Source organism: Rhinolophus ferrumequinum, chromosome X (genome assembly GCF_004115265.2).
Source record: "Rhinolophus ferrumequinum isolate MPI-CBG mRhiFer1 chromosome X, mRhiFer1_v1.p, whole genome shotgun sequence".
NCBI lineage: Eukaryota > Metazoa > Chordata > Mammalia > Chiroptera > Rhinolophidae > Rhinolophus > Rhinolophus ferrumequinum.
The window spans coordinates 94,742,616-94,767,739 of record NC_046284.1 but is presented as its reverse complement, the minus strand read 5'-3'; the positions used below and the strand labels follow the sequence as shown (position 1 = coordinate 94,767,739).

Here is a 25,124-nt window from a genome sequence, read left to right as displayed (position 1 = left end):
CAGGAGAAGGATGACAGATACATGAAATGAGTCACTCTAGCAAAGCTAAAAACTACTCCAGACAAACCCAATCTAGAGTAGAGACCCAAGCTGATGCTGAGATGCATGAGCAAGCCCAGTCAAGAGTGACCAAATCTCTTTCTCTCTCTCTCTATCTTTCTCTCTCTCTCTCTTTTTTCTCTCTCTCTCTCACTCCTCTCCCCCGTTTATCTGTGTATGTACATTCTGTCTGCATAGATTAATGTCTGTGGATAAAAGTAAAAGGATCCATAACAATAGAGTAACCTGGACTATGGGAGTAGTATGACGTAGGTTGATGTGGGAAGAGAGGAAGAGAGAAGAATCGAGCAAAAAGTAAAATATAAATAAATAAATATATAAATAAAAAGACTGCTGTAACATAAAAATACATGTATACTATGTCATTTATGTCTATGTACATACACATACACACACATACACATAATGGGTTAGATACCGTGTTTCCCCGAAAATAAGACCGGGTCTTATATTAATTTTTGCTCCAAAAGATGAATTAGGATTTATGTTCAGGGGATGTCATCCTGAAAAACCGTGCTAGGGCTTATTTTCCGGTTAGGTCTTATTTTCGGGGAAACATGGTAGTGCTCCTCCCCAAAGATATGTCCACTCTCAATCTCAGGACCTTATTTGCAATAACGGCTTTTGCAGATGTAATTAAGGTAAAGATCTCTAGATGAGATCATCCTGGATGAGGGTGGGCCCTAAATTCAATGACTGGTGTCCTCATAAGAGACAGAAAAGGACAAGGCATAGAGAGAGAAACAGAGGGGAAGGCCATGTGAAGACAGAAGCAGAGATTAGAGTAATGCATATACAAGCCAAGGAATGCCAAGGATTGGCAGCAGCCAGTAGACACAAAAGGAGAAGCGTGGAACAGATTCTCCCTCAGAGCTTCCAGAAGGAAGCAAATCTGCCGACTCCTTGATTTTGGAATTATGGCTTCCAGGACAGTGAAAGAATACATTTTTGTTGTTTTAAACCACCAAGTTTATGGTGCTTTGTTATGGCGGCCACAGGAAACTAACACATACTGTATATATGGCGTTCATCAGTCAAGATGGTGTTCAGCTGCATATACCAGAAAACTGACCACAGTAACTTAAATAAATAGGAATTTGTTTTTCTCATGAACAGGGAATATGAAGGTAGACCGTTTGTGGCTGACAGAGCAGCTCGTAGATGTCATCTACACCCAGTTTCTTATAGATTCATGCTTTATTATCAGTATGTGCAGCTATCTTCCTTATGGTGATAAATGGATGCTGCAGCTGAAGCACCAAGCTGCTTTTTTGATGGTAAGAGGGAAGGAAAAATAGGAAAAGGCAAAAGGCACATGGCAGTGTTGTTTACCCTCTCTTGAAAAGTTTTTCCTGAAAGCCACTGAGAAGCTTCCTGTTTCATTCATTGGCCAGACCTGACCTCTCCTAGCTACAAGGGGGCATAAAATGCAATCATATCCTGGAGATATTTTGATATTTGAGCCACAGTGACTTATTGATGGGTTCAAGGTGGAGTTAGGAGAGACATAAAAAGCTAAAAACGCACAACTGAGAAAATACAGCTGCCCTCGATTAAGAAGAAATCCACAATTATAAATAAGTTATACAGAAAGATTGTTTTAAAGAGGAGAAGGAAAGGGGCTCAAAAAGAGATAGTAAGGGATGATAAGATGCTGAGAAATAGATATAAAATATATTGGCAGGACTCAGGAAATATGGATAATAAAACAATTATAGAAATAAAACGTGTATTTGTAATGTAAACTATGGACTTTGGGGGATGATTATGTGGCAATGTGGGTTCATTGATTGTAACAAATGTACCACTTTGGTGGGGATGTTGATAGTGGGGGTGGCTCTGAGTGTGTGGGGACACGGGGCATATGGGGTCTTTCTGTACTTTCTTCTCAATTTTGCTGTGAACCTGAAACTGCTCTAAAAATAAAGTCCATTAAAAAAACCCCACAAACAAGCATACAGAAAAATATAAAGCATAATACACAACCCATGTACCCCAACTCAATTTTATAAAATATTGGCGTATTCACCATGATTTTTTTAAATGTAAATGAAGTATTTCAGATTGTTTAAAAAACACATGTTTGAAAGACCAAAGTAGCACAGATATCACTGATATCAGAAGTGAGTAATATGGAGACAGCCTTGAAAAAAATTATCCAATATGAATTGGAAAAGGACAAATAAATGAAACTAAATAGGGAAAAAGTGATAGCTATGAAATAGAGACCAAAAAATGCTAATAAAATCCAGAAGGAAAGGATAGAAAACCCAGAGAAGAAAAAAAATTTCAATGAGAAAATGAAATGAAACTTGCTTGAAATTAAGGAAGACATGAATCTGTGGACTGAGTGTACCCTAAATTGAAGGCAAAAAGTGATTTAGATTGGTAAATAGTCAGATATATACTAGTGAAGTTACTGAACCTCAGTAAATATATCAAATCTTATGTGCATCCATAAAACAAAGCTGGAATAAATCAGAGAGACTTCAGACTTCTCCACACCACAGTCAGCCCTGAAAGATAGTAGAGCAATGTATTTAGAGTTCTAGAGGTGGGGAAGAAGTGACACAATAATGTTATAGCCAGTCTAGCTGATCGAGCTGATCGCTCTCTTTCTCTCTCTCTCTCTCTCTCTCTCTCTCTCTCTCTCTCTATATATATATATATATATATATATATATATATACACACACACACATATATATATACAAGTATATGTATATATGTGTATATATGTATGTATATATATACATATATATGACAGAAAGATATTTTAAAACATACAAAAACTCAGAGAATAATGCATTCACAAGTATTCTTGAAAAAAAAAATCACCTGATGACAAAACCCAGCCAACCAAGAAATGAATTGAAATTTAAAAAACAAGGAATGGGGAAGCTGGTAAAATCCAACTATCAGAAAAAGAGTTTGATATACAGAGATTTAAATTAAAACAGTGGGCAAAAACATAAGGCAAATGGAAGCAAAGTGAAAAAAAGTCACCGAAACTAATATCCTATAAGGTTGAATTTTAAAGAAACACATAAAAATGGTAGAGAATCCATTTTTAATGATAAAAAATACAATCCAAATAGAGAACTAACACATATTTATTCACTAGATAATACATATTTGAAGTGCATGAATTAAAAACCTAAAGGAAGTATAATGAGAAATCCGTAACATGCTCAAAAGTTGGAGACTTTCGGGGGTGGCCGGTTAGCTCAGTTGGTTAGAGGGTGGTGCTAATAACACCAAGATTGCTGGTTCGATCCCTGCATGGGCCACTGTGAGATGCGCCTCCTTAAAAAAAACAAAAACAGAAAAAAGTTGGAGACTTGGAATTACTGTGCAGTAAGACAGATTAAGTATACCACCAACTCCCCACTTACCACTATCATCAAAATCTAAATAAGGCTTTATAGAGGATTTCAATAACATAATAAAGACAATTGATTAAATATATATACATATACTTGTATATTGAACTTTATACTCTGAAAACGGAGTATTTCTTCCTTTTATGTATCCATAAAGCTATAAGAAAAACTATGTCTTTAATTGCAAGATTTCGTCAACAGTAAGATACACCAATCATTCAAAAGTAGCTGTAGGGAAAAACTAACAGTTGGTAAATTTCTTTCAACAGAGATCGTGAGGTACGTTACAATTTTAGAATGATTTAAACAAAATGCATTCATCAGATTTAAGATGTTCCAATAAGAAGGTAAAACCACTGCCAATTACAATGGAAAGCTATGGGGGTGGGGGTGGGGGTGGGGTAAAAGAAGTTAACACTTTTCCTCTCACCTTGTGAGTTCTTCTAGCTGAGCCAATAGTCAAATTAACAGAGACATATTAGCAGGAGAAAATCAAAATTTTAATACATGTGCACGGGGAATTCACATAGTGATGAAAATTCCAAAGACAGTGAGGCAACATTGGGTATACAAGACATTTTGGACAAAAGAGAAAAGAGGGGGATTTCAGAAGTGAGAATGGACGATTTACAGGTACTTGAGGAAGCGTGGAACATACAGACAGGAACACTCTTGCTGGGCACCTCAGAAACAAGGGGACACAGGGGGTGTCTAGCTAAAGGCACCTGCCCGATGTCCTCTTATTTCCCACTCTTAATTCAAATTAGGCTAAGACATTATTCTAAGATTTCCTTCCTGAAGCAGGTTTCTTTGTCTGAATCTCTTGGGCAGGAAAGGGGGGAAAGCCAAATGTTATTTTTGAGTCTTGTTTCTTAATAAACAGCTTAACATCAATATCCCAAAAAGCAGCTTCAGGGTGGCAAAATTTTGGTTTCTTTCAGATACCACTAATTCTTAATACGATTTCCCCATTTCAGAGAGATTAAAATGTGTCTTAGAATCAATAAAAAGGTCAGTAAAATAAAAATGTGTATTAGAATGAAAGGAATAACACATAAGCAGAGAAAACTTTAATAAAGCTCTGAAAGTGGAAATCATGCAAATCCTATATTTTGACCCTAAATAATGAAACCTAAGTTAATAGCAAGCATGGAAACCTAAATAACTTAATTACATAGAACTTTTAAAACTTTCACACAACCAATTACAATGGAAATATATGTGGGGTAGGGGTGGGGTAAAAGAATTTAACACTTTTCTTCTCACAACTCTTGGACCAAAGAAGACACCAAAGCCAAAAATAGGGTCGATCTAAAGAAGAATAATTTAAAAAACTAAAGCAGCAATCAGAAAAATCCACACTCTTAAACATTTTCACTGCAAAATAGGAAAGATAAAAAAAAAAATGAATTAAATAATCAACCTAATAAGTTTAAAAAAAACAACGAAGGAAAATAGAAGAAAGGAATTTATAAGATAAATAAAAATGTAGAGTAAATTAGAAAAATGACAGAATTCATAAATAAATTCAAGAGCAGTTGTTTCTTCAGAAGTGGGACAAAAAAACTAGATGGGCTAAACGTGAAAAAAAGTCAAACATGGAAACAAATGCAAACATCTACGAACGAGATTAGGATTATCATCAGAGAAACAGAGGAACTTGAAAGAACTAGAAGAAAATACTTGGCACAACTCTGTGGATGAAATGGATAATTTTCCAGGAAGATAGAAGGTATTAAAAATGACTTAAGAGATTAAAAAAACCCAAATGGACTAATAACCAAAGTTGTTTTGTCAGTAAGGGCCCATTCAAGAAAACAGAAACTGCACGAGGTATTTTAATAGAGAGGTTTTAATATGGAAAATTAGTTACACAGGTAGTGGAGGCTGAAAGAACGAAATGGCAAAATTGAGGCAATGCAGAGACAATAGCTGTAAGAAGCAGCTACCACTCACAGGTTGAGGGAACAAGAAAGAAGAGGGTGGCAGTACTAAAATATAAGAGATCAGAGAGGAGGCCTGATGAAGTTGCTGCTGAGACCTTTGAAGAGCGGTCCTGCACAGCTGCTGCTGGTGTCCCAGCGCTCAGAGGAGCAGCTCCCCTGGGCTGGGATGTAGAATAACTGATGGGGATTTGTCTTAGATAGGGTGATTAGAGAAGACCCCTCTGAGTTGAGATCTGAAAGACAATAATGAGCCAGCCATACACAAAGCAAGAAGAAGATACCAGACAAAGGCAAAGGAGTTGAAGGTGACAGATTTGAGATATGTTTAGGACTTTGTGACTAATTGGATGTGAAGGATGAAGGACAGGGATGTCAAGGATGGCTTCCAAATTTCTGGCATAAATACTGGAACTAACTGACGGGATAGTGGTGCCATATCAAGAGAAAGGTAATCCCTAAGGGAAACATGTTTGGCAGGGATAAAAGTATGATTTTGGACATGCTGAGTTTGAGATGTCTGGGAGGCATCACGTGGAGAAATAGTGTGACTATATGGATCAGAGGTTAAAAAGAGGGGTCTTGGCTAGAGACACATATTTTGAGTCAATCACATATGGATGATATTTGACACTGTGAATGGATGATACTGGCCAGGGCAAAAGTGTAACATGAGAAAAGAACAAGGTCTAAGAGAGAGTCCTTAGGAACTCAAACATTTAAAGATTGAGTAGAGAAGGATCAGCTAGCAATGGAGACTGAGAAAGAGAGAAAGGAAGAAAACATGAAGCTGAGGAAAGAGCACATTTCAATGAGTACGTGGTTAACGCTGCCAAATGTTGACAACCTGAAGTATTAACGAGAACAGAAAAGTGGATTTGCACCATGGACAGTGACTAGTAGCATCAGCAAAAACAATTTTTGTGGAGTGATAGCACTGGAAACGACAGTGGAGTGGGCTGAGGAATGAATAGGAAATGACAGAGATGGTAGAGAAGTCTGGGGAAGGTAGGCTGTGAAGGGAAAGAGAAATGGTGCAGTTGGTGAGGGCCCAGGAATATTTATTTTTGGTGGTAGATTTTTATAATCAAAACCTTTCTGATTCACTGCACTCTTATGAAAACTACAATTAGGGGCAGCACTTAAAAATACTATCATTGAAACTCTTATACCTGACCACTTATGCAGAGTTTCTACTCGATGTCTAATGGAGATCTCCGAATTAACATGTTTAAAAATGAATTTTTGATCTTCTCACTCAAACATGCTATGTCATCAGTCTTTCCCATTTCAGCATTAGCTCAATCTTTTTGGTTGCTTGGATCAAAAACTTGTCTTCCTTGATTATTTTCTCTTTCTCATACCTAAATGTGATCCATCAGCAATTTTTACTGGCTCAACCTTTAAAATATACCTAGAACAAAACCACTTCTCACCACTGCCACCTTTATCTAAGTTACTTTTATTTCTCCCCTGGATTATTTCAGTGGCCTCCTAACTGCTCATCTAGCTTCTACCCTTGCTCCTCTAGGAAGACTATTCTCAACCCCTAGAATAATGCAGGACTCCTTTTATGTGTAAATCAAATCATGTCATGCTTTTGCTCAAAACACTCAATAACACCTCTTCTTCCAGTAAAAGCTAAAGTATTTAAAATAGCTTACAAGTCCCTATGTGATCTGACCCCATTGCCTCTCTGATCTTATTACCTAACACTCTATCTGCTCCTGCCACATAGGTCTAGTTGCCGTTACTTAAATACTCTAAGCATATTTCTGCCTCAGGGCCTTTGCATTGGCTGTTCCCTCTGTCTAACCTGATTTCCCCCCAAGGTATCTGCATGGTTAACTTCTTCTCTTCCTTTAATTTATGATTTCTTCCTAAATTACTTGTTCTTCAAATACCACCTTTCTCAGCTATATAGTTTGAGCGATTTAAACCACAAGTGTTGTAAATGTTCACATTATATATGATTAGGAATTTGTGGACTGTTTCAAAAATGTGTGCCAACAGAAAGCACAGTGAGGGCCTTGACAAGAGTCAGAGAGAAAGAGAGAAAGAAAGAAGGGAGGGGGGAGGGAGGGAGGGAAGAAAAACTACATCATGTATCCCCAAAACTTGCAAGTGGAAAAGTTTCAAGACCCCAAACAATGCTTCATATTACAAAAGATAGATGAGTTACAAAAACATATAGGTGTTTATTGTCATTCACAATTCTCATATACAGCATCATGATATAGACTTATAGAATATGCAGTGAAAATGTATCACAGCCAAGTGATTTATTTACTGCCTACCATATGCCTGATGTTCTATAAGGTGCACACTTCATCTTTAATCCTTCCATTAACTCTACAAGGTGAGGAAACTGAGGCTTACAGAGGGTATGTGTCTTCTCTGATTTCACCAGCTAGAAAGTGGCAAAGAGGTGATTTACACCGGGGGTGGGGAGTGGGGGGGATGCAGACAGGTCTGACTCCAGAGTTTTGCTCTTTTCTTTGCACTATGTAGTCTGCCGCCGCCACCCTCTCAAGTAAATAGAATGTTTGTTAGAGAAAACTTATTTCCACTGAATTTTGGTACTATAACACAAATTTACTCAGGTGTTTCTATGGCCTTTTAAAGAATACAGTCATCATTTTAGAATTAATCACTTACTTTGCAATACGTGGTGGGTTTAATTTTTCGGTTTTGTTAATTTATTATATCACTTTATAAATAGTATCTTGTAGTTGAACTTGACCTCCTTGGACATTTTACTTTTTTGAGTGGATTATAGAAGGATTCCAAAATAGTTAGGGACTTGAGAGTGCATAATACTCCCATTAAGAATTCCTCCTATTTCAATTTCTGTCTTTTCTGATGGAGAGAGGGAGTGGGAGAAGAGAGGAGGGGAGGGGAGGAGAGGGAAAGGCAGGGGAGGGGAGAAGGCGACTGTTCTGTCTGAAGGATAGGTCAAGGGTTGTGTTGTGGAAGGAAGGCAAATTAATACCTTATGTTTGAATAAATAAAAAATACACTTTTGAACAAACATGACATTAGGTAGTAATAACCCAAGCACTCTATTTTCTAGCCATAGAGGAATTACAAATGGCACAAAGAAATGTGAAGTACTTGAACCAATTGGTTAAAAGAATGAAAGGCATGGTCCCTACAGTAGGTCAAGAAAAAAATTTATAAAAGCAGCTGAACTGGCCATTCTAATGGCATCCAATTTGCTTCAGCCTAGATCTAACAAAGCTGAATGTGCTGTCTGAAACTAAATGAAAAAATAGGATTGAATGAACAAACATGAAATCCACACTTAGCGTTTTTTAGTTTAACATTCCATAGACTCCCAGGAATTTTCAATTTGGAATATCCTGGATTCTGAGTCCAAGCCCAGTGATTTCGATAATCTTCTGGTGAAGGAGACGAAGCGAGAGAGATACGTTTTAATACCTAGCCATGTTGTTCATGTTTTTCTCTTACAGATATTTTGCTAAGTAAATCAAGGTTGTTCTTTCTAAAACCCAAAATCTAATCACTATGTAAATCACCTCAGCATTCCAACTTATATTTGCTAATAATTTAAGTCAGGATTGAAATGATATTTGAATCCCACCAATAGGAACCAAGGAAGTCATCTCTATGGACACTGTAGCCTAAAATAAACATTTAGGACAAATATTGCTGACTGAACTCCACGCCACAAACCAACACTTTATACTTCTGACTAAGGTAATTACACACTTTGCACAAAATGAAATTACACGAGACACTCTGTGTCTTAAAGTTAGAAAACATATGTTTCCCTGTTTAATATTTTTCCAGGAACAAAATGATAACTGTAACAAAGTTTAAGGTGCTTATAATGGTGTCCACATGAATTCATTTCCAAATTTCTACTAATTGTGAAACCATTTAGGAAAAAAGGAAATTGACCACGTGCCCCACTTGGATTTTGGACTGCCTAAAACCAATGCTGATCTAAAGTTCCATCTTTGCAGGCCAAACTGGCAAGGATAATCTTTTCACACTACCATGCTAAGCAGTATATACACTATAGATAAATAATATACCCCTCTGGCCACGTTCAAGGTGTAGTTGACTGCATGGAATACTCTTAGAACTCCACTAACATGAATTCTTTTATCTTTAGGGTTTAAGAAGTGCAAACTTCACAGAAAGAATAGTAGATGTCAGGCTTCCAGATATTTCAAATCATCTGCAATAAATGAATAACAGAGACTACAATAACAAAGGCAGATATCCATTGATAAATGTGCTGTGCAAATAAACTTTCAGAAAGTTTTATTGAAAAATACTGTTTTAATGGAATCGTCTCCAAGAATATGATCTGTCCAAGATCAAGGCTTGGAAGCTCCCAACTTCTTAAACTGCAGTTGACAGGAACAGAGAGCAAGAACGTAAGAGCCTGAAGTTCAAAGGGCTTACTGCTTTTCTACTCCCACTTAATATTTAGGTTCAAAAATATTATTACCAAAACAATACTGAGAGCATTTAATTCCAAACCAGATCACCAGATCAGACTGTTGACTCTCTCTCTCTCTCTCTCTCTCTCTCTCTCTCTCTCTCTCTCTCTCTCTCTCTCCCCCCCCTCCCCACCACGAGATTTTTATATTAATGGAATTTCAAAACATTTATTCAAGTATAACATATATGAAGAAGAATGTTCAAAAATAAGTATCAGCTTAACAAATTTTCACATATTGAACACACTTGTATAACTAGCACCTAACACTCAGGTAAAGAAATAGAACATTATTATACATGCTACTTTAAATGAAATGTTAAAATTAATTTTACTGGAATTTTGAATAGTAACTGAAGTGACACTGAAAGAAATACTGAACTTTAGAAGAGATTCTTTGCTACAAAATATATTAGCTCCTGCAAGATTCCTCTAAGTTCAGAAAAAATATTAAGATGTTGGTGTCTTCATTTTTTTTAATGGCACAATTTTATTTTTTAAACTTTTATTTATTTAAGTGTGTTTGTCCAGGACCCATTAGCTCCAAGTCAAGTAGTTGTTTCAATCTAATGGTGGAGGGTGCAGCTCACAGTGGCCCATGTGGGGATTGAACTGGCAATCTTGTTGTTAAGAGCACAGCACTCTAACCAACTGAGCTAACCGGCCACTCCCAGAATTTGGTTTTAGACTGTAATGAAAGTTGATTAGCTCTGCTACTTTTTATTCCCCCATCTTCCAATTCTGTTGCTTGCATTATTTTCACATTGTCAGTGTTTAAAATATGTATTCTGCTCTGCAACCATAGTACCCACACTGTTTAATCTTATTTCTATATTTAAATAGATTCAAGCTCACCATGAATCCTTTCTTCAGGGTTTCTCCATTCCTGAGTTCTTTATTTTGATCCATTATTTTAGTTAACAGAGTTTTATCACTGAGTAATTTTGTTTCAAGAAAAGCTCTGCATTCATGTTTGAGAATGTCTGAATGTTGTTTTTAACTTGAATGATATAATATTCTTGAATCACATATTCTTTCTCATACCGTGTTTCCCCGAAAATAAGACCTAGCTGGACAATAAGTTCTAATGTGTCTTTTGGAGCAAAAATTAATATAAGACTCAGTCTTATTTTACTATAATATGAGACTGGGTATAACATAACAACATAACATAACATAACATAACATAACATAACATAACATAACATAACACCAGATCATATATTAATTTTTGCTCCAAAAGACACATTAGAGCTGATTGTCTGGCTAGGTCTTATTTTCAGGGAAACACAGTAGTTCCATTGTCTCCCATCATTGAGCATTCGTATAAAACTAGCTTGATTCTACCCTCCCCTGCAACCACCAACTTTTTGGTACTTCTTTTCCTGTTTGGATACTTGAAAATTTTTTTCTTATTCCTTGAAGTAAAAAAATACATATAACTAGCTTGTTTTTCAATGTCAACTTTTCTGAATAATTTCACTTGGTATACAGTGTGCCTATTAAAGCTGCAGATGACAGTGTTTTATCAAGGAAAATTTTCTATATTACATCTGAATTTTTTTCTGTTCCACTTGTTGAGATCGCTACCTCTGTGACATTAATTATGTGTGTATTGTGTTATCTTTGTCTTCTATATTCAACATTTCCTCTCTATTTTCTTTAACTCTTTGTATCTTTTCTCTGTGATTATCTGAACCTTTCACTATATGCTGGTAATTTAACTTCCTGTCATGCTTTTTGTATCTAGTTCATTTATTAACTCTCTAGTGGTTTGTTTTTTGTTCAAATTTTGTTTCCTTTGCTCTGCAATTTCCTTTTAAAAATCTTCCAAATGGTTTATTATTTTTCATATTCTTACTAAGGTCTTCTATAGCTGGAAGAACTTGTGGGTTGTATTTGCTTCCAGATTTATATCTTTGGCATACTGTCTTTTTGGGGGCTTTAGTTTGCTATACTATTCTTTTCTTCTTGATCATGATTATGAGATTAACCTAAGTACTCTGTCCAGACCTAATATGATGTACGTGAATTCTTTTCAATTCCAGTGCACATTGTCTAGGTCCAATTTCCTTTGTTATTAGAGTTAAAAGGGTATATTATGGCATTGAACTATTGAAACTATCAGATAATATTGTATTTATGACATTGTAACTTCAAAAACCAGTTGTACATATAAATATATAAAAGTATGTATATATGTAAATTATATATAAACATGTATGATATATAACAATAAAATAAAATATAGGTATAGTTTTATATAAAACCATATATACTGGGGGTAAAATGTATACAAAATGTATAAAATGTATACAAAATGTATACATTTTGTATAAAATGTATACAAAAAAATGTATACAAGTGGACACTTTGGTCAAAGTTCCTCAAGCAGTAGTTCGCCATAATCAGAAGTGTCTAGATGATGATGGTAACCACTTTGAGCAGCTCTTGTAACTGCAGAAGTCAAATGTGACTTGTATTCATCTTTTGTTATCAGTATATATTGAGTATTACAATTTTAATACAATTTTCCTTTTTTAAAATGTGTATACATTTCTTGGCACCCTCTGTATATATTATATTTAAAACTTAGGTTAAGATTTGAACATATGAAATATTGATAATTATATCTTTTCCCCTATGTTAATTTAATACTATAATTTATAAACTTTTAAACTAATTTCAGAATTTAAAGTAACCAAATTGACACACTAAAACAGGATAGAGTGAAGGAAGAACACTCGCATCATTCCTTCTATGCTCAGTAGTCAAATGTTCAACCTTTGAGCTACAGCCTCTCCCTTGTTCCTTCTATGCTAATGATGCAAGAATTCTTGGACCAGTCTATGCTAATGGTCCTGGAATTCTAAGAGATCCCGGAATAATTAACTTGAAAAGCTCCTGTATGGTAGGTAAGCAAACTTATAATGAGTCTTGCATTTTTCTTGTCTATCATTCAAATTAAATGCATCATTTTCTATATGGTTTACAGTTCCCAAAGATGGAGAAATGTTGAGGAATAACAAAAGGTAGTCTTTAGTATTCTCAACTTTCCTGTGCTCTACTCCTCCTGAATTTGAGGCTAAAGCGTTTTTAAAAAAAACAAAAAACCCACAAGATTGTGACAAAATGCTAACTCTAACATAGTCAGACATGCTAGAACCTGAAAGCTTAAGGTTTGAGACCATCAGACTCATTATTGTCATGTTCCTAGGTTTTAGCATTTTCCTGTCTGTCTTCTCCCAACTAAATCTTCATGAGGGTGTTTCCTATACTGACAATTACAATGAGATTACTCCCCAATTTTAACTCAAAATATTATGATGCCATTTCTGCCTTTTTGTATCATGTGACAGTGGTTCTTCTGTGACAGATGACAAAAGTGCCCTGCTTCCTGACTCCATAAAAGGAAACCTGGCTATTAGCTTGGGACTTTAGCAAGGCATTTAGCAAGGTCTCTCGTAATATTGTGTGGTCAAGAAGAAAAATACAGGCTAGATGATTATACAATGGATATGATTCATAGCTGGCTGAAACAGCATACGCCAAAAGGTGCTAATTAATGGACTGATATCAAGCTAAAGGAGCTCTCCAAATGTTCTACAGCACTTTGCCCTTTGCCCAGTGTTGCCTTTCACCTATTATCAATAACTTGGATGGATATACAGAATAGTTATCAAATGTATGGGTAAGGTCCAATTACATTAGAGCACAAATTAGAACCTAAAATGTTGAAACAGACTGGAATAATATGCCAAAACTAATAAGATAAAGTTGAAGTAGGGTAACTATAAAGTTCTGTATTTTGGTCCAAAAAGTTCTGCCCCGCTCACGAATGGGATACACGCAGTCTTGTTAACCAGCAGCATATGGATGTAACTGTTAAAAGAAGTCCATTAAATGTTAAGCGGCATTGTAAGAATAGATATTTTGGGGGGTAGTGGAAGGAACATTGGTTCTAGCATCAGAAAACTTGGTCAAATCTCTATTCTGCTATTTGGCCACTTAAAATTCTTTAATCCTTACTTTTTTCCCTCAAGTTTATTGTGAACTTAAAATGCATTAATATGTCTAAGTTCTAGGCACTTGTGTGCAATAAATATGACCTAGAAAAGTTACCATTTACAATCAAGTAGGTGGCGTGCCACTCTATTTTGTCCTAGAAAAGATGGTTCTTGGAATGAATTTCAGGTGCCACACTTACAAGCAAACTGGAGCTACTTCCAAAGACAATGACCAGGATAGATGAGCAACTCGAAAGAGAAAATAAAGAACTGCTGCAGCAACTGGAAATAATTGGCTTGAAGAATACTGGATTCAAGAGACACAGTATCCACCTTCAGATATGCAATGGTGTGCTGCATGGCCTCCTGGAGGGCTCCAACAGGGAGAATTAACAATGGAGGATGGAAATGACAAGAATGTGGGCCATGGTACCATTGGGGCAGGCTGTGTGAGTGATTTCAGCACAACCGAGTGGTTGGACTATATGGCCTTCAACAAGACAGTCTGATGTCATAGTTCTAGGACACTGTTCATAAAGTGGTTTCTAATAAGTTCTGCCTCAAAGTAATCCAGAATCTCCACTATGTTGGGTTGGGCTGTTTTCTAGCCTTGCAATTATACCACCTTCCTTCCAGCTCTAAGACCAACCTCTTATTCCTTCAATCTGCTTTATTTGACCTGTTTACTCTTGCGCTCTACTTTATGAATTTCTGGTCATTTAAAATGCCATCTTTTTCGAACTACTCAAAAGACACAGTAAAAGGGGTAATTTGTGGACACTTTGGGGGAGATGGGCCAGCAAAGCACGATTTCTTGGTTGCTGAAGTAAGAAGGGAAAGTGGGAATTAAGAACGGGAACTTAAAAGCTCCAGAGTTGGAGTTGTGGACCAAGAAGTGGGGAGGGCGCCAAGCCCAGACAAGGCTTTTCCTGAGAACTTGGCTTATTCTCAGGAAGTTATAAGCCAATAGAAGCCATATAGAAGTTCAGCTACCAAAGGCCTCTAGCCTTGAGCCTGCTGGCCTATAGCAAGTACTCAAAAGTTGTTTGCTCAACGCATGACTTCCTCTGTTTTCCAGAGGCAAAAGGAGGCCTGGGCTGGTTGCTCAGCATCTCTCCAGCCTGTTTCTGATCGCAATTGGGAAAGTGCCCAGGGCAACCAGAGAGGCTGCCCACCTCCCGCAGGGCCAGGGCTGGTCCGCTTCCCTCCTAAGTAACCCCAGGGAATCTTTTTTTTTTTTTTCCCAGTCGCTTGTAGGGGAACATTGGCAGCGCGCCGGTTGCCAGTGACGCGGCCGCCAGTCCGGCGCGGCTAGGGTGAAAGAGGACGCTTGGGGGAGGGAGCCCAGGCTCCTGACTGGCTGGGGCGCTAAGGCTTATTTGCATAACGTTGTCTGACGGCATCTGATTGGCTGAAGCCAGAGGGGCGGCGGTGGGGTGATTCCAAGGGCCCCCGCAATTCTGACCGGGAGACCTTTCCGTTCCGGATTTACCCCAGTGGCCATGAGTTGTTGCGCCACCCCGGGGGAGCTGAAGAGGTTTGATTTGGGAAGTTTTGCAGGCAGGTGCATGAACCATCTTTCTCGTATAGTGTTTAAGAAATGTGAAAGAACAAGGGCTGGAGTCAAGAAACTGGGGGATGGAGAGTGAATTCGAGAACCGAGGAAGGAAAAAACCATCAGGAAAGGGGTGGAGGCCAAAAAGAAGGCGATAGGGGCTTTCTCCCAAGGTGGGCTTTTTTTTTTTTTTTTTTTTTTTTTTTGCTGGAATCCCTTGGCCAGATCACTTGCATTTGCGTTTTCTGCGAGTTACTATCACATTTTGCTGGAACTGGGAAGAAAAGGCAGGATTGTGGCATTTCATTACTCAGACCTGAATACCAAGTTTTCATCAAGAGGCATAGGTACCTAAAATATGAAGAGGGTCTGTCATTGGGGACAAAGCATGTTTTTATTAATGAGAAGTTCAGCTACTGGAAACTCGATATGTGTTTTTCTCGAGTTTTTGTCTTGCAATGCTTTGTATCTAATTGGACATAAGCATTTGAAATCAACCTGCACTATTTTGTACTCTCTTGCTGCCTAAGCACTGGGGGGAGGGGTGTGTGTCTGTGGCTTATCATATTTCCACATTATTAAGGTTTCTGATTCTTCCCATAAATACCTCTAGGCTATGATGAGGTCTGATAATATGTACAAATAATCTTTGTAAAGTACTTTACAGTTTACATAATTTTTAGATCCATTATCATCAACCAAAATTTGGCACAGCCCATGGGAGAAGCTCCATTTTATTGATAAAGAAACTGAGGCTGAAAAAGTTTCTAAGTCTCCATGGGTGCAAAGAGGGAGAGTGAGATTATTTAAATACTTCAATTTTATATTATGCTTTTTGCTCTATATTTTCATTGATCCTCCCAAAGACCCTGGGTTGAGCAGGTAACATTATTTCAATTTTATAGATAAGAAAACATGGGCTATAATCTGGAGCTAATAAGCCTTGGGAGGGGGTTCCCCAGACTGGGATCTGTCTCCAGGGGTCTCTTGTGTTCCATTGTCAACAGGTGAGTCCTTGTTGCACCAAGTCAGATTTTCATTCAAGACAATTAGGAAGATGGTTTGCCATGGAAAAATTTTTATAGATTGTAAGGTGAAAAAAAGAGGGAAAGAAATCCCTTTATTATATGCTCTCTTCTTTTGGCACGTTTTGTCCTTCAAGAAAATACTGTACTAAAAGCACTGCTGGAAGGTTTAAAGAGAAAAGCACTTTAAAATTAGAAACTTGAGTCTTGTTGAGTTATCTGTAGGACTGCTGGAGAAGACTGGCAGATGAAGGATATAGCAAGGGAAGTGAGATGGTAAAACAAAAACAAAAATGAAAATCGGGTGTGGTTTGGAGTCCCAAAGTGAAATTTATGGTGCAAAGCTGTTAAATCCAGTGATTTAGTACATAGACGAGGCCCTATTAAATGACTTTGCTTTTTAAGAACTATCTTTGGAAAGGAACATTTCAATCTCCCCTCCCCCAAATATTATTGGACACCTTCCCACTTTTCTGTTAAATGATAAAAGATCCAACACCAGCCCTATAACTACTGTCACCCTCTCCTAGCCATTTGCACCTGGCTCTCCAGCATTTCTGAGTAACGGGACTTGGACAAACGTAAGGAATTTGGCCACAATTGATCTCTTTGAAAAAATTGCAGATCTGATGGTGGGTCTCTCTTCATCCCTGGCAGCAGCTGTTAACAGGAAAAATTGGGAGAGACCTCATCTGGAGGGAGGCAAATGCCTCAGAGGCTCCCCTCCCCCAGCAGCTGGCCAAGGCCAGGGCCACAGGGGGAGCACTATGTGTCCACGTGCATCCAGCAAGCCCAGCCACCCTTCTTACATAAGAGACCCCAGATAGAGTTGCGGCTGCTGCGGGTTCCTCTTCCCCGACGGCTAATAATAAACCAGGACAGTAATTTCCGCTCCGCGGCCACTATTGATGCGGGGTTGAGGGGCTCACTTTACAATCTGGGCGCGTGCATTTCGGTCATCCCACTCTGGGAGCGCATGCAAGGCCCACCCAACCCCGGCACGCCAGCCCGCCCTCTTGCTGGTCCGGAAGCTGGCGCCTTCCTCACCCGCGCAGTGCCCGGCCCTCCCCCGCCCGCCTGCTCTGCTGTTCCAGCCCTGCCCCGCCACTGCGCCCTCCCTCCGCCTGGGTATCAGGCGAGAGGCGGAGCTGGCCCAGCACGCCCCGCCCCCGCTGTAGAAAGGTCCAGGAGAGTGTTACTTGCGGTCATCCTGGCTCAGGACTTTTATCTCTGCTCAGCCGGGAGGCGGGAGGAGGAGACCTCGGGGGTGGCCCTGAGCGCCGGCGACACCTTTCTGGGGCTCTATAAATTGAGCACCTGGGATGGGTAGGGGACCGACGCCACCACTGCCGCCCGCAGTCACAGTCGATTCACTGACCACAGCAACGCCCGCAGGCAGCAGCCGCAAGCAGCGAGAACACTGAGCTACTCAGCAGCAGGGGATCTCCAGGAGCAAGAGGAGGTGCGTGCCCCTGCCCCATCTCTGTCCGGGTCAGCGTGAGTGCTTGGACTCAGGCTTTTCGGAGGAAGACTGGGGTGTGGAGCACCCCCTCCTTCTCTCCGTGGTCCTAGGGAGAGGAGGTGGGACAGCCGGGCTGCGGGGAACCACCTGGGTACCGTCCCAGGCGAGCAGTAATCGGGGGAGAGAGGTGCGGGCGGCCGGCCGTGCCGGGCACCTTAGCCGGGTGAATAATCTTCTCTTTCGTCCCGGTTTCCCAACAAGGCCAGGGCTCGACCCACGGACCACGCGCCGCCATCGCGAGCTTTCGGACGCCCAAACCAGGAGAAGCAGCACATCCCCGCAGGGTCGGGCTGTGAGCGAGACGAGAGTTGGAGTGTGGAGGAGGAGTCGGGAATCCCGTCGCGGCTCGTGCTATAGCAAGCTCCCCGCGCGGGCATCTGAGAGCTCGTGAAGGCGGGAACACCCTCGCCCCAGCCGGCCCTCCCGTGCCCTTGTGCTTCGGCGCCCGCGCGGCCACCATGATGCAAATCTGCGACACCTACAACCAGAAGCACTCGCTCTTTAATGCCATGAACCGCTTCATCGGCGCCGTGAACAACATGGACCAGACGGTGATGGTGCCCAGCCTGCTGCGCGACGTGCCCCTGGCCGAGCCCGGGCTGGACAACGATGTCAGCGTGGAGGTAGGCGGTAGTGGCGGCTGCCTGGAGGAGCGCACGCCCCCCGCCCCGGGCCCGGGCAGCGCCAATGGCAGCTTTTTCGCGCCCTCTCGGGACATGTACAGCCACTACGTGCTGCTCAAGTCCATCCGCAACGACATCGAGTGGGGGGTCCTGCACCAGCCGCCACAACCAGCCGGGAGCGAGGAGGGCAGCGCCTGGAAGTCCAAAGACATCCTGGTGGACCTGAGCCACTTGGAGGGCGCGGACGCCGGCGAGGAGGACCTGGAACAGCAGTTTCACTACCACCTGCGCGGGCTGCACACTGTGCTCTCCAAACTTACGCGCAAAGCCAACATCCTCACCAACAGATACAAGCAGGAGATCGGCTTCAGCAATTGGGGCCACTGAGGCGGGCTGCCCGCGGCTGCCCAGCACCCTTCCCGGCCCCATCTCTCACCCTCTCTCTTTTCTCAAAGCTGTTTTCTTTCTGGCTGTAGGGCTCGTTGGGCTGACTGCAAAGTTGAAGGGCTGCGTACTTGAAGAGGGCGCGGCGGGGCTGCTTGGGGAAGGGGACCTCTTTTGGGAAAGGAGAGAGAAGGCAGTGGTGGCGGAGGGTGCGTGGGGATGGGATCAAGGACCTCCTTCCTTCCCGCAGGGTGGTTCTTTCTTAATGGGAATGGGACTGGGCTGACGCCCTGCATTCGGCCTCCTCCTTTCCTGGAGTTTCTTTTTTGTTCTTTCCGGAGGAGAAGGGGCCATGCCAGGGCGCGGCGCTGGGTTGCCACACTTGGGAGCCCCGCCCGGAGCTGGGCGCTGGAGAAGGCGGGGCGCGCAGCAGCCTCCCGCCTCCCCGTGGTTGGGCTGGTGGAGGCCACAGCGTTGCTAGGATTGCATCAGTTTTCCTGTTTGCACTATTTCTTTTTGTAACAGTGGCTCTGTCTTAAGTATTTCGAACCTCCTCCTTGCTGTGAAACTTGGGCAATTCCATTGTGATAAGCGCACAAACAGCCCTGTCTGTGGGTAACCGGTACTACTTTATTAATGATTTTCTGTTACACAGTATAGTTGTCCTGTGGCACTCCTACCCTGTGCCTTTCACGCCACCCCTCCCCCTCCCCAGTATGTGTAAGTTGGCACTGTGCCGACTTGTACAAAGCTTGCCACTCAGCCAGTGGAAATAACATTATGAGAAAGTGGACTTAATCTGAAATTGAACCAACTGACATTCTATCAGTGTTGTACATAGAATGATGAAGAGTTCCACTGTTGTTTTATGTCTTAAATTTATTTAAAACATTTTTTAATCCAGATGTAGACTATATTCTAAAAAATAAAAAAAAAGGCAAATGTGTTAATGAAACTCACAAAAGTTTGTTGCTCTTTAATCTGTTGATCAATGGCTTAGTAGTTAAATAAAAATAAATTTGAGTTTTTAACAAAAGTAAATTTTATTTTCCCTCTGGTATTTCAAAGTGGTGGATAATCATCTTTTAGTATTCAGATTTGTTTGGGAAGTAGCTACAAGACAAAATTTACTTCCAAGCTTCTTATTTCAAATTCAGTGCCAAGGTAGGCCCATACACCTCAACAAAATGTTCATAAATAATCCAAGTATTTAGAACAGTACATACATTGTTTTCCAACCAAGTTGACCAGCTTATTGGACTCCTTAATTAACATTTTGATTTTTTTAAGACCCGTAAGCCCAAACTGAAGTGTTTTGAGGCATGAAATCTTATTTCAAAGGTGGAAATTTCTCTTGGCTGCTGAGCAATAAAGAATTAGAAAAGAAATACTGGATAATATTAGTGCACACACCTTGCAGGCCTTTATTTACAAGTGTTTTAAGTTGATCTTAAGGGATACTTAAATGTGTTATAACATGTGCTCTGGCCTCTTTCACTAGTTCTAGTGAAGTGGGAAGGTTTCTTAGGCAGTGTCCAGCAATGCTTCCAGTTTTCCAGTGAGCCAGTCTGCAATTGTGGACAGCAGATCTGGTCATGGATGCAGTAGGGCCCTTGGAAACACTTAGGTGCCATTATGGTGCTTTTCTGGGGTGGTGGGATGACAACAATACATTGCTGGGTATTTATTTCATTATTTGTTTAGGGGGAAATAAATGTTAGATCAACTTCAGTTTTCAAACTTGCAGTCATGAGACATCTCTAAACTCATAGAGCTTGAATTGAAAATACATATAATGTTGCAGTTTAAAAAACAGTTTTTTGTGGTGTGGACTGCTCAAGGGGATTATCAGCTTGTAGCAGCAGTGAAAAAAGGGGAAGTGTCAAGACGGGTGTCTGCCATTGCCAGAGAAAGTTAATCGTGAATATATAAAGATAAGCTAGGCAGCACCAAAGTAAGGTGTACAGCCTCTTGCTTTGTATCCCCTTTAAAATATCAAAGCGTGAGCAAAAAATACAAAGGAAACTATAGAAGCCACATGGTAGAAGCACCAACATTTTGGAGCTAGAACATTGTTCAAGTCCTCTTGTTACTACTAATTAATTGTGAGTATTTAACCATCAGGCCTGTTGCCACATTTGACATTAGGCATAACTACAATGCTTACTTCATGGAGCTGCAGTGAGAATTAAATGAGATGATACGTAGACAGTCTGAGGCTTCAACGTTTTTTTAGGCACTCCTGAAGGGTTGTTCGTGTCTCCACTGACCCCCTTGACTGTTCCAGGAATATATGAAGCACGGGACAATAAGTTCATTTTAAGTAAAAGCGTAATTTCAATTACAGACATGAAACAACAGGTAAACTTATTTCCTTTCTCAAAGTCTTGAGGGAGAGCCTGAATTAAAACCAAAAAGTCAAAGTTTGGACAGATAATAGCAAGAATTTTGAGATGCTAACTGCAAGTTGTTTTCAGACTTCCTGTAGTTTATAGAATACACAAAAGTACATGATAGCAAAACTAAACTGTAAGTAAAGAGTTATCAATGTTAACTTTAGTTTTGAAAATATTACTTTATGTAAGAGTAGTTTTATATATAGTGATTTGATTCTAACCTAGGTATAATGATCACTGTTAAAAATGATTAGGTTTTTTATGAAACTAAGGTTTTCCAGGCCAATCAGTACTATTCCACTCATAGTAACTACTATTTTATTCATCAGTTTATGAAACAAAACAGGTCAAATCCCCAACAGATTCCTGTTAGAACTTCTCAAGCTATTTAAAATTTTGCTTAACTTCTGAGGTAAAGTGATAAGGGACTTTATATTTTCAGAAGGTCTTTCTTGAGGGAGCTCAAAATATAGATTTACAAAGTTGCACACATTGTGTGTCACCTCTTTGAGAGCGCTCAGAGATCCTGGTTGTCTGACAGTGCCCATCCCCATGGCAGTTTGTGATTAAAGGGCAGGCACAGATAGATGAACTAGACAAAAAGAAACAGCTTAAATTGCAATTGATTACCATCCAGACATTTACACTTGATAAGAATTTTCTACATCAAAACCTCACACCAAAGCCTTTGAAAAGGCCTGTTTTGGCCTCTAAAATGGCTCTCTGCTTTGCTCACTTGGGCTTTTTCATGTTTTACATTTACAGTGTTCCTTAGTCGTCTGTCCTAATTTGCTCTTTCTCTGAACCTGAACCTAATTGTTAGAGAGCCTGTAACGGTAGCTGGGATTACTATTTGGAACAACTTGAAAATTAGTCTCTTTTTTTTTTTTAACAATTTTTTTAAAAAATGAAAGTAATTGTCACTTGCACATGCCTCATTTTCCCTTATTTTTAGTTGCTGAACAAAAATAATTTGGGAAAGAGTGTCTCTTCTCCACCTTCCCTGCCTTCTCCCTTTCTTCTGGGGTTCTCAGATGTTTGCAAATTGGGCACAATTCTGGTGGAACAAGGCCTCAAATCTTATATCATCATATACCCTGTTTTTTTAAAGGTAATTATCTTTTTATGGGACATCTAGGACCTTTATACCAACCATTACATCCTTGTGTGATTTATTTTGAAGAGTTTTGCACCAAATAATGACAGAAGCAATGTTTTCTTTAAAATTTTAGAGGCAATGTTTACCTCCAACAAATAAAAACATCTGGATGAGGAGCTTATGAAAACTTTACACATGTAGACTATTGGATTGGTCTCTTAAACTTAATTATTTGTCTTACTAAAATTTCAAACTTTATGTCGTTTCTGATCAAGACTAAATTTCTTTAATTTGCAAGATAATTTAAACTTAAAATGATTTTTTTCTTTTAAGGTCATGTCCAGTTATTTTTTTCAAAAGTCAGGAATATTTAAAGGTTGTTCTTGAGTTACTGTAAACACTTGATGAGGCCTCCGGTTAGTTCATTTGGGACTGTGTAGAACTTTCTGATAAGTGGTGGAGATTATGATAGTCTAATACCAATACCATTTCTGTATGTGGAAGCCAGTATCATCTTTTGCCTCATGCAACCAGAGCTCACTCCCTGGACCCCCCCACTATAGAGGACCCCCATGCTGACTCTTGCAAGGCCTTGTGACTCCCCGTAGGACAAGGAATCCTCTCAGCCAAGGGAAGGCCCAGAGCTTGTAGGGAAGACCCTACATCTAGACCACACTTGGGTACTTGGGTTCCCAGAGTTCCCTATCCAAATGGCCCTGATCCCATTCCAGGGATTTCATAGGCATTTGCCCTGAGTTTATCCTCCCGATGGTGGACATGCTGGGATGGTGGACAGGGCTTGGACATGCAAACTGCGTTGTCGAAGGATGAAGTTTGGATAGGAAAATAAGGGGGAGGAGTGTTGGTTAGAGGACACCCCTGGGTTTTAGGATGAACAAAGGGTTTGAAAGCCTGCAGAAAGGAAATAAGTGAAAGCAGTTCAAGCTTTAAGATCTCTTTCAGTATTGGCAAATGAGCATGCCATGGTTTTTCTCCCTATTTCCCACATTCCTTTGGAGTCTCCCTGATCCATTGAAAGAATGCTAGTTAATTAATGAAGTGTTGGTTAAGGAAAAGGAAAACCACATTTGTGCACAGAGCTTTTCTAGCTGCTTGCTATTATTCAGTGCTTGAATGGTGGTGATTATAGTGAAGACCCAAACAGATACATCTTCCATAAAACCATGAAGATTTCACTTCCTCAAATTTTCTTTCATCCTTTTAAAAAAAATATTGTTAGCTGTTTTCTTTTTAGTGTCAAAAATCTTGGTCAAGGTAGAGCCGAAAAGTAATAGCTGTGCATCTGTCTAAACAAGGCCTGTTAAAACCACAACTGTCTCATCAGCCCTTCCTGTTTTGGCATTCTCTGTTTTTAAGAGGAACATTTTTTTGGTAACTTCCCATTCCTTTTTTTTATATTTTATTACTTCTTGGTCTATTGTCTCATAACACTTTGCTGAACAGTTTTAAAAATTTATCTGTTGGTATGCCCAACTTCAATAATCTCAAACTGATAAGAATTTTGATTAAAGAAAGTTCTTATAATTTAGTTAAGAAGAGGGATATAGATGGTAACTTTTTGACCTCGAACTGTTTAGAGAAAGTGCTTTCTAACACAGTAGGTAAGAAGCCTGAAAAAATACTAGCAAAACATAGAACCCAGTTCTTTATTTTAGCTAGCTAAATAAACAACGTTGGTTGTGGGGAATTTTCTAGAATCCATTTTACTTTTCAATACCAATCTTACTAGTGTTGATAGGTGCGAGCATTCAGTTAACAGGATGAAACTGAACATGATTCATTTGATGTTTTCAAAGGTAGAAACTAACTTTGTAGTTTTTTTTTCCTTCTGAATACCACACTGCTGAGGTAAAGAATGTTGTAGCTTGTGGGTGAGCTCAATAGGGCCAATTAAAACCTGACTACTCTTCCACCATGTTGAAATACCTGACAGAACTTGCTGTGTCCTTGGATAATGGCATTTTTTTTTCCTCCTTAGCTGACATCTAATTGAGGAGATTTCCTGTTTTGTAGTCAAGGAAAGATGAAAACGAAAGTACCACATTGTTGGTTCTGACCAAGGTATTTAAAAATTTCCAGTGATCACAATGTGATATTAATTGTAAGCCCTGCTTTTTAAAAAATTAAGCATACACATTGTGAAAGAACACGTATATGTTCTATAGTAGTCAAACTATGTGTAGAATGCAAGGAGTGTAGTTAGTATACTTTAGTCATTCAAAACAAGGTGTAGTATTTTGTGGCATGTAATTGACAATGCTGCTTGTAACTCATGGATGCTTTGGGGGTATAATTTAGTTTCTGTTGTAATAAGTACTTGTGGATAATTCTTTCATAGCTTAAATATCTGGGAGGGGGGGCGGGGAAGTTCCAGAAATTTCGATGTTTAACCCAGGTGTTTGGGGCTGGGGGTGAATCTCAGAAGCCAGCAGCTCTGGTTTTGGGAGCAGAGGAAAAGGCCTGCTCCCTGTAGCCAGATTGGGCCCAAGTGGAAACAGGGAGGCGCCAAGATAAGCCTGTCTAATTTAGTCTTTCCAAATTTACCAAATGTCACCCCACTGTCCCTGGGTCTGTGTGATAAGGCGAGTGGTGCAGAAAGGCAAAGTGTGTTTTGGACATTAGCATCCACTGG

At 39.8% G+C, this 25,124-nt stretch overlaps 1 protein-coding gene across 2 annotated transcripts; it reads left to right on the top strand.

The window, feature by feature from the left end:
- The first annotated feature begins 17,629 nt into the window (after window positions 1–17,629).
- MID1IP1 (MID1 interacting protein 1) lies at window positions 17,630–19,926 on the top strand. 2 transcript variants are annotated; one of them, XM_033117700.1, is made up of 2 exons: window positions 17,630–17,909; window positions 18,176–19,926. In XM_033117700.1, exon 2 carries the CDS (start codon window positions 18,428–18,430, stop codon window positions 18,977–18,979), a length of 552 nt encoding a protein of 183 aa, XP_032973591.1. In that variant the 5' UTR covers window positions 17,630–17,909; window positions 18,176–18,427; the 3' UTR covers window positions 18,980–19,926. The 2 variants fall into 2 exon arrangements, with proteins under 2 accessions (XP_032973591.1, XP_032973590.1); XM_033117699.1 differs by having other exon boundaries at window positions 18,171–19,926.
- The last annotated feature ends 5,198 nt before the right edge of the window (window positions 19,927–25,124 follow it).

Bases quoted from the DNA above. Each gene is read 5' to 3' on its own strand.
- MID1IP1 (XM_033117700.1), top strand. From the start codon at position 18,428: ATGATGCAAATCTGCGACACCTACAACCAGAAGCACTCGCTCTTTAAT.